The sequence below is a fragment of the Antrostomus carolinensis genome, unplaced genomic scaffold (assembly GCF_000700745.2).
Source record: "Antrostomus carolinensis isolate BGI_N321 unplaced genomic scaffold, ASM70074v2 scaffold20870, whole genome shotgun sequence".
Lineage (NCBI taxonomy): Eukaryota > Metazoa > Chordata > Aves > Caprimulgiformes > Caprimulgidae > Antrostomus > Antrostomus carolinensis.
The window spans coordinates 221,997-231,855 of record NW_010289379.1 but is presented as its reverse complement, the minus strand read 5'-3'; the positions used below and the strand labels follow the sequence as shown (position 1 = coordinate 231,855).

Genomic DNA, 9,859 nt, shown 5'->3' with positions numbered 1-9,859 from the left:
ATAGGTACGGTTCCCCAGAGGGATGCCGGCGGGATCGGTACCCACCCCTCCTCAGGGGTGTTGGGTGGGGGGATGCCCTGTGGGGCTGCTCTCATCAGGCAGAGCTGCTGTGGACAGGTGAAGCTAAAAGACTGTCCCAGCTGGCTCGCTGCTCTGCTTTCACATGCTGCTAACCATTTGCTCATAGTTTTGGTGATATTTTCCTTTTCCAAAAAATGCCTTTTGTCTTTCTTTTTTTTTCCCCTCTCTCCTTTCCCTCCTCCTATGGGCTCATAGGTGAGGCAGCCCCAGCACAGTGGTGTTGCACAGAGGCATGTTTGTCTGTGAGCCTGTTCCCTGGCACTGTCAACCTCGTGGAGGGGAGGACAATGCATGCCGCTGATTCATGCCACCCTTGCTGTTGGTGGCTGTGCCCAGCATCGGTCACTGTGACAGTGGTGGTGGGGACAATAGAGCTAGCTCCAGTCCTGGTGGCCCCAGCGTGTGCTCTGAAGAAAGGTGAGTCCAAAGCGCTGCTGACCTTGGGGTGTCTAACCAAAATATCTGCTTGGTCTCTTTTCCCAGGAGGACTCAGTGGTTTCAAGCAGAACCATGAAAACCTCTGCGATAACTCCCTCCAGCTGCAAGAGTGCCCGGAGGGGGGAGGAGGGGGCGGCGCGTCTGCTGTGCCCCCCACGCTACCTCAGTCCATCCCTACTACGCCAGACATTGAGAACGCTGAGCTCACCCCTATCCTGCCCTTCCTCTTCCTTGGAAATGAGCACGATGCTCAGGACTTGGAGAAAATGCAGAGGATGAACATAGGCTACATAATCAATGTGACCACCCACCTCCCCCTGTACCATTATGAGAAAGGTCTGTTCAACTACAAGCGGCTCCCGGCTACTGACAGCAACAAGCAGAATCTCAGGCAGTATTTTGAAGAGGCTTTTGAGTTCATTGGTAATTACCCTTGACTGGAAATACTTCTGATATTTTTACCTGTTGTAAGAATCTAGAGTGAATGTTATGCTTCGCTAACTACCCTGAAGGCTGTGTAAGACCATATTTTTACTTTTGTTTAGGTTGTCAGAAATGCTGAGCACTTCATGTTTCTCCTCATTCTCATCTCTGGCATATCCAGCTGAGTAGCCTGGGGTTACAATTTTATCCATTGATGCCAACCTCCAGGCCTCAAAATTCAGGAAACCCCATGAAAGCAAGATTTTTGTCACCCCCTCTTCTTGGTTGCTTTGCATTCCTGGTTTCCACAGTGGCTTCCAGCCAATTTTTCATAGTAACTATTTTTAATGATGGTTGAGTCTTTCCTAACTTAATTTCATAAGAAAACTGACACACTTTCACACTTCACTTGTTCTACTATTGGATTTATAACTTCAGAGTGTAAATGAGTGGATAGTGATGAAGTATTAATAAGCCTCAAAACCCTGTAGGCTGTGTGAGAGAGTTTACCACAGACATGCATCTCCATCAGACGTTGGGGAGGTTGCTGAAGAAATGAGACAGCAACATTACCCGTGTTGCTCTGAACCTCTCTGGGATTCACACAGCACAACCCTCAGCCAAGTTTAGAGGTGTGTTCAGCTCTGCTTGGTCATCCAGGCTAAAGCCAGGTGGCCTCTTCCAGCAGGGCTGGTTATTGAGGACATCAGCACATGGTACTGAAAGCTTTTGAGGACCTTCCCTTGCCTCTTTTTGTGGACGCAGCTCCCTGCAGTGCCTTTTGCAGCATAATGAATGTCCCCTTGTGCTTTTCTGTCACGAGTGTGTCTTCTAAAAGATTTTCTGAAATATGCTGTGGGAGGACCACTGGTGTATAATTCTCTTTTCTTGTGCTGAGGTTCAGCTAGTCTCATATCTAGTACTTCAGGCTTGATAGTGGAGGATGAAACAATGGAAACTTGCTTCTGTGCTGTGACACAGCTTAGGTGGACTTGTTGAATTGGGCACAGAGTTGTCTTCCTCCCTGCCTTCAAACAGTCGGTGTTTATGGCCCTTGAGTCAGGATGTGGGTACATGGCTCCTCTGAAACTCAAGCTTGCTTGCGTGGGCTCTCTGGGGTGCTCTTGGGCTCAGGAAGGACCTGGTGTGGGGCTGGGTCCCAGGACAGGGAGTCCAAGCGTATTCTTCTGAGCCTATCTGCCCATGCTGTATGCCTGGGCAGGACAGGGGCTCACTGCTCTGACGCAGACAGCTCTTCAGCCTAGTCCAGCTGTGTTTTGCTTGTCAGGGGGTTGTTGTATGCTGCTGCCTGCAGTCCATCGCCGTGCTGCTTTAGTGAAGGTGGACAGGAAAATCACTGCTTGCACTGCAGTTCAGATGGAGTGCAACATTAAAGCTTGAGTCTTACCACTGAGAGTTTATTAGCAGCCCTTGGGCTTGTCCTCTGCCGTGGACCAAAGGGTCTCTACTTGCAACTAAGTTTTCCCTAGAGTTTTTAACTCAACCCTGTCTCTACCAGTACTGCCATCAGCTCCCCAAACTGCTGATTACTATGTGCGTGGGAAGATGAACACCCCTTTTGGATGAAGGGAAGAGATGGAACCCTCTCTGAGGGCAGGGGAGAGGGAACCTCACTTTGATCCTTTGGAAAGAAAGACTGGGTCAAGAAATCCAGTAAAACCTTAAAGTTTAAATTCAACATGATGGGGAGATGCAATAGGCTAAGCTTAACATAAAGAAACTGCAGAGCTCCATTGAGGTCCTCTGGTGCTGGGAGGGAGACTTCTGTACCCCAACATCCCTACAAACTGCAGGATTAGAGCTCTTGGAACCACTAAAGTATAGTATTTGGCTTATGACCTTCCCAAAGGCAGAGAAAGCAGCCTTGCTCTGAAGAGGTTTAGAAAGTGTTTCAAAACCCATTTCACTTTCTTTTTATAATTACAGCTTGAGGGTCTGTCTTTGTTTTTAATAACCAAATATTTCTTCATTGAGAATTTTTCTCCATAGCAAATTCAGCCAGCTGGGGAAGTAACTAGTGAAAGCTTTTCCTTCTTCAGGGTAAACTTTAAATTGCATTTGAGAAGATTTGGAAATGTTTAAACAGCAGATCATTGGCCTATGTTTCTTTAAATGTGTCTTGAAAAAAACACAACCAAGCCCAGCTAAGTCTTAGCTAAGACCGAAGCCATAGGAAGTGAAATCATAAAAAACTCTCTGGGAAAGTGTGTCAAAATGCATTAGAGTTTTGGCTTTCTGAAACACTAACTGCTGAAAATGTCTAGGGGGAAGCTGGCTTCATTTATGCTTTCACAGTACAGGTTGAACATGTATGGTTCATCCTACCCCGCTCTTGGTGGGGTTGGATTCATGCCAAAACTTGCAAAGTACATTCATGCTGTTCCTGTGGATTAACACATTGAAGTGTCATATTTTGAAAGTTTTATTTGCTGTTTTAAAAGCAAGCTGTGGGAGATGAGGCTGCTACAGTAGTGAATCTCCTCTTGTGTCCTGTTAGCACATGGTTCCAGGAGCTCTGTCCTCCCTAAATCCTGCCCACGTTGCATCACTCTAAGTGACATATCTTGGTGGAAAGCCTATGTGAGTGTGATTGTGTGTGTTATCATTTCCCTCCCTCCCCACTTTGTCCTTTCCCCACCACTCCCAGTGAGAAGCTCTGGAGGGGAAGCATTGGGCAGAATGCGATGCTGTGGTTGAGTTGTGAAGAGGCAGGGATGGCAAAACCCCTTCTCACGCTGCTCAAAGTGACCAAGTCAAAACACAGTTTCATATGCAGGAAGTGAGGAGTCAGAATTTGAGGTCTCTTGCTGCTGGAGACTTGCTGAGGTATAAGCTGGATCCAGCTCCTGCACAAACACCACAGCAGAGTGCCCTGTGGAAGGAAGCTCATTTCAAGAGTAGCTTTGTAAAAGCCTCAAAGAATGGGACTTTGAAACAGATGTATTGTTATTGAATCTGAAAATACCTGTTTTTGAAATGGTGATGTCCTACTTTGAAAGACAGGGAAGGTGAGATGCCGGTGTAATGCAGTGGCATTGCAACAGAGGTGGAGACAGAGTCTGGGCTGCCCTGTCATGGGCCTCGATTTCCTAAGTAGATTCCCTGCAGCAGTGCATGTGAGCAGCACAGCAGTGTCTCTCAATGTGCCGTTCATCTAATGAAGAGGTACAAGTGAAACGTGATGATTTTCAGTGTTAGACTGGCCTGTGTGTTTCACCTTCAGTAACTCTGAAACCCCAAAGGAAGATGGACTGGAGTGCAAGGGGAGGAGATGCTGCTGTGCTTGTAATCAAATAAAGGGACTTTTCACATTAAGTTACTTTTAATTGCACTGAGCTTTTTCTGATTTACAAACTGGCAAAAATCTTACTTTCTTCTGCCTTTCTCGTTTCCAGAGGAAGCTCATCAGTGTGGAAAAGGTCTCCTCATCCACTGCCAGGCTGGTGTCTCCCGATCTGCCACCATAGTTATCGCGTACTTAATGAAGCACACGCGCATGACCATGACGGATGCCTATAAATTTGTAAAAGGCAAACGACCAATCATTTCCCCTAACCTTAACTTTATGGGGCAGTTACTGGAGTTTGAAGAAGATCTAAACAACGGTGTTACGCCGCGAATCCTCACACCAAAGCTGATCGGCGTAGAGACTGTCGTGTGACGGCAAAGCTGTGAGGAGGTGGTCAATGAAGGGGTTAACCTATTCTTCACCTAATCTGGGGCAGTGGTGGGTGGGTTGTGGGTTTTTCTTTTTAGCTTTCAAGGAGGGTTTTGTGGCAAACTTTTTGTGAATAAAAACTTTTTTTTCTTTTTTGTAAGGAAAGGTTTTTAAAAGAGATCCAAGAACTTTGCTACGTTTGGGATGCTGTTGTGATTTCCTTCCCAAACACTGGCAGAGCAGGGAGGCTTTGGAGCAAAAGGAGTACTTTTTAAAATCAAAACAAAAAGAAGAAATATTGGCCTTTTTTTTTTTTTTCTTTTCATTTTTCCCTCCTCTCTAGCTACTTGTAGAGATTATGGCTAAGTAGTCTGTGCAGGTTCATAGACTGAAGAAACCTAAGTTGAAGACGAAACACAAACAGCCAAAACAAAGCGGGAGAAAAAAAGAACTCCCTGAAACATAAGGGCCTTCGTTCTGCAAAGGCTTTGCTAAAGATAACCTAGCAAAACACTCACCAATGCAAAGGAAATTGGAGCAGCTTAAAAAGTCTGTAAGGCACTTTTCACACTCCTGACTCAAACTAAAGAAGAAAAAAGTTTATTTGGCGTGTTTCATGTTCCAGTTCTATTTTTCTATTTTGGGGTGTAAGGTTTTAACTGTAAGGGACTTTGATCATTCTATGCCATATGCCTTCACTGGCTTCTTGTGCAATAATAATTTCTGGTTTGTTTTGAGTGTTCAAACCAATTAGAGTTGGCTGCCCACTAATAATAAGATAATAATTTTTGAAGTCTCATAGTGCAGCGGCAGCCGGCTTGGTTCAGAAAGGATAAATGAGAGCAATTATTTTGTTTCTTTATATGATTTTGATCCTGGTTACAGTGCCATAAACCTTGTTACATATGTATATCAGAATGTACAAAAATCGAGAACGAGCAAAGTTTATTTAAAAATATTTTTCGCACAAAATATTGTTGTGTTTCAGTTGTCTATGTAAAAAAAAAATTTGATTATAAAACAAAAAATCTTTTGGAAAATGTGTGTCCTTTTATTTCTTTAGCAATTTTCCATTTTCTTTCTATGGGATGGGTTTTTGTTCTGTTAGTTTTGTTTTTGTTTGTTTGGGGTTTTGTTTGGTTTTAGTGTGCATCTCCCTTTGACAAAACTATCTCTTATTTGGCATCTTCTCCTCAGTGTTTCATTCCTGTCCTCTGCTGGTGGAACATGTTTTCTTTTTTTTTTTTTTTTTTTTTTTTTTCCTACTGTGCTCTTGTATCTTTTGATTTCTGTAACCAGATTTTTCTTTCCTGGAAGTACATCAGTTTTGGAGCTGTTCAGCTGAATGAGCACTATCACACACCTGTTATTTTGACAGCTCAGTAGCCATTTGAAAAAATGAGAAATAAAGATTCACCACTGATTCCTTTTAATCTTCTTCCAATTAGCTTATCTTCTGTGTTACAAATTGTCCACTTCCTAGAAATATGTTGGTCTCTTGTGTGCTTTTCCCTGACCTCTCCATAGGCTGCTCCTTTAGCAGTTCCATGATTCCTCAGAATCTTCCTCCTGGGGTATTCCCCTCTCCCTTGCCCATCTTTCCTTCACCCTCTCTTTTTCCAGCTGTGTTAAGTGTGGTGTGTATTATAGGGCTGATGTTTCTGCCTGACAGTGTCCCGTAGGCAGCCGACTTTTGCTTTCTTTCTTTGTATTTACTTCTTTTTAATGATATGGTATAACCTGATCTCTTCTGGACTGTTACCAAGTCTAAAGTTTATTTGTATGAACCTAAAATGAGATAGAAAACATTTCTCGTGTGATTATGTTGTGCAAACTGATATATCAGAAGTCTGGTATCAGTGAAGGTTTTTCCTAGATGAGGACCTAGATGGACTGAACCAAGTTTAAAACAGGACCTGTCAGAAAACTTATGTATAATCACATTAGACATGTATATTTTTGTGGACATTTTACTTAAAATGTTGTTACTATACAGATATTTTCTTGAAACTTATCCCTTTATTAAATTATTTTTCTACTGGAATTGATTATTATTATTTTCTATGATCAATACTGGTCCTTTTGCCAAGGTGGCAAAACCTCTTAGATTGTGACCATTTGTGAAGCTAAGGAGAGAGTGGCTGAACAGAGAAGTCACTGTTTGCTGGTTGGGAGCCTTCATGCTCCAGGAGGAAGGAGGTTCCTTAGAAGAGATGGTCTTCTTCCTTCCCTTCCTTCCTCCCTCCCCTCTTTCCTTGTGTTTGGGCTCAACTTCTTCCAGCTGTTCTCCATGAGCTGCAGGTGCAGGTTGTTTGATAGCAGGGAGGAAGTTAGAAAACCTCTTTGTTTGATGCCAGAGAAGCACAAGCAGCAGCAAGGCTGAGGGATGGCTGAAAAGTTGGTCCGCACAGCCTGTGTTTGTGGCTGTAAGTGCTGTGTAATAAAGCTGACACTCTGCAAGGGAAATGGGTTATTCAGCAAGGGAGGCATATGAGCTGCCTACCTGGGACACAGCTCTCTTAAGTGTGAGGAGAAGGAGGACTAAATTCAGAATTGATCTTCCCTGTTACTGCTGTTTTCTTGTTCCCATGCTAAATGGCCTGATGCGAATGCCTGCAGTGGGAAGAAGGACCTGCTGCACTGACGTGACTTACGGCATCCCCTCTGGTTCATCCTCAGCTGCCTTACGCTGCCCTGGATCAGGATCAAGTTTGCAGCCATGTAAGTTCTTGCTTTTGGTTCTTATTTAAGCTGAAGAGTTGCCTTTGCAGCCCTGAGTAAGTTACTGGCAGCGGAGGATCCAATGCGTTTTTCTTGGGAAGGCTGAGCAGCACTGCTGTTGCTGCGTGCATGGACGTGGAGTTTGAAGGGCTTGCTCCCTGCTGCAGAAACCCCATCAGCCTTTGTGCTTGTCACGGTGAAAAGTAGTGAGCACGGGGTAAAACTTGCCTGGTTTTGCTCTGCAGTGTGATGAACTTGGGAATGATGGGGCAGGGCGATGCGAGGTTGTGAGAGAGTGGAGTTTGCTGTGGGTCTGTCGGTAGCAGAGACAGGCTGGATCAATCTCCTCCTGTGTGCTGACCCAGTTGCTTGCAGGGGGCTGGAGCTGGGCTGGAGGAGAGGAGCTCAGGGGGGTTATGTCCCACTGAAGGCAATGCTGGGGAATGGCAGCCTGGGAATCACTTCACTGGGGCACAGGCTGGGGAGAAATGCTGATTTTTTCCAGGCAGAGTTTACTGAAGCCAGTGAATGACGATGTGACACATGCCTGAGGGCCAGAGAAATTCAGTTAGGGTTTGTATGAGTGTTAGGCCACCTGGGAGCCCTGCCTGCGTGCACACATGTTAGAGGTGCCTCCTTTTCTGGTCCCTGATATTATACACTGCGAATATGCACCTGCGTAGCAGTAGAAAGCCCCTATCTGCCACTGCATGCTCCAAGCCAGAAAAAAAGAGATTTGCCTTCATTTCTAAGATGAAGCAAGGCTGGAAGGGGTAGGGGCTGCAGCCACAAAGGAGTCTGAGCAGACATAGGTGTTGCTCTGCCACAGAAGCTTCCAGAAAGGTTATTTCTGACTTTAAGGTGAGAATTGAGGCTTGATCACTGATCCTCTGCTCTTACCGCTGGCTATAGCACACTCCTAGCCTCTCCAAGATGGGATATGGTTAAAACAAAACACAAATTAGGATAATAATTCTGTAACCTTTGGTGCATGTGTGAGTGTGTCTGCAAGGACAGGACCTGCTTTTCCACACTCAGCATCAGCATTGCATGCTTGCGTGTAAGGTATGCTAAAATAGGTACTGTCCTGGAAAAATAGATTACCTCAGAACTTATTTTCTGTTTCTCCCCTTGGGAGGTTGGGGTAGACCCTTGAGTGGTTGTTTCTGAGTGCATTGCCCTCAAGACCCAGGTCTCTGGAGTGGGTCCCTGAGATCCAACTTGCAAAGCCAGGCAGGGTGTTCAGAGCAAGTGCTGTTTCTGGTTATGAAACCACCTTCTCTTTACAAACTCTACCAAAGGGTGAGCTGTCAGTGTGTGAGAGTTTTAAGAGCTGCTGTAAGTCCCTGTTAAAGCTAAAACTGTTACTTTCATTGATCTTGCAAACTATCCCAATTTTAAGGTTGGACTTTCAGAGCCAAGAGGTTGTTTAACTTTCTGTGCTAAGTACAGAAATTTTGTATGCTTCATTCTTCTGACTCCCAGTGAAGACCAAACAAAATCCCCCTTTTTGTCTTGGCAGTTGATTTTCTGAGTTTTTCTATGACTTTGCCTTTCACAGATGTTGTGCTAACATCCTTTGGGGAAAGACAAATCAAAGGTTGCTCTCCTAGCTGCTTGACAGATACAGGTTAGGAGTATTTCAAGATGAAGCAATCCTGTAGGAAGTGTGTTGTTACCTTATGGTCACAAGATCTGCCAACGACTTGTAGGGAGGTACGTTCAAAAGCACACACAGGAGCTGATGAGACCAAGATAGGAGACACAAGGAGTGTGGGAAAGTGCTGAGTGGGCTGGGAGCATTTTGGCCTCAGGTCCCACTCAGCCATGGTGGAGCTGGCTCCTGGTGTGTGCAGTGCCAGCAGCAGGAAAGCCTCTGGGAACTGAAGATGCTGATTCAGTAAGGAGGACAAAAATAAAGTGTGCTGTCTCTTAACTGAGTTAAGGAGGTAATCAAAGAGAGATAACAAGCAGTTGATGGCTGTCTCATTAGCAGGTATCTGCTTTCCTGTCGCACATTTGCTTGCTGCTCCTGTAGGTACCACAGAGGAGGTTACTGATGAGCAGGTTTCAAATGGTTTGAGTACAGCCTCACATCACTAGTCAATAATCAAAGCCCTTGGTTTTCCCCCAAGCCTGCTGCTGCTGGCAGCAAAGGGAGGTGGTTCAAGCCACGCCGTGTTCCCAGGAATGGTCCTGGGTGCTGCAAGCCCCCAGCTTTCTCCCACTGCTGGGTGCAATATTAATCTCTGTTCAATCGGGTTCTTTTTGCTGAGGGGTTTCTTTCTTCTGTATGTCCGTTCCCTCTGTTGGACTCCTGTCCCAGTGGAGCATGAGATGGAGGACCAGGGTCCTTTCATGTCTTGCTTTAGCTGTCTTCTGCATCTTGGCCAACCCTGTAATTCCTCAGGCTAGAGGAAAGCAATTTAAATCCAGTCATTTTTGAAGGTGTACTGCAGTGGGATGAGTGTTTTCAGTCACCATGATGGGCTCCTGGTTTGATTTGGGCAGCATCTC

General features: G+C 45.1%; 1 protein-coding gene across 1 annotated transcript; it reads left to right on the top strand.

Moving 5' to 3' along the window:
* Positions 1-564: 564 nt before the first annotated feature.
* LOC104526739 (dual specificity protein phosphatase 10) lies at positions 565-5,661 on the top strand (the record flags this gene model as incomplete). Its single annotated transcript, XM_029085564.1, has 2 exons — positions 565-942; positions 4,359-5,661. Coding segments are annotated over 2 exons (644 nt in total), but the record flags the coding sequence as incomplete, so codon positions are not given.
* Positions 5,662-9,859: the final 4,198 nt, after the last annotated feature.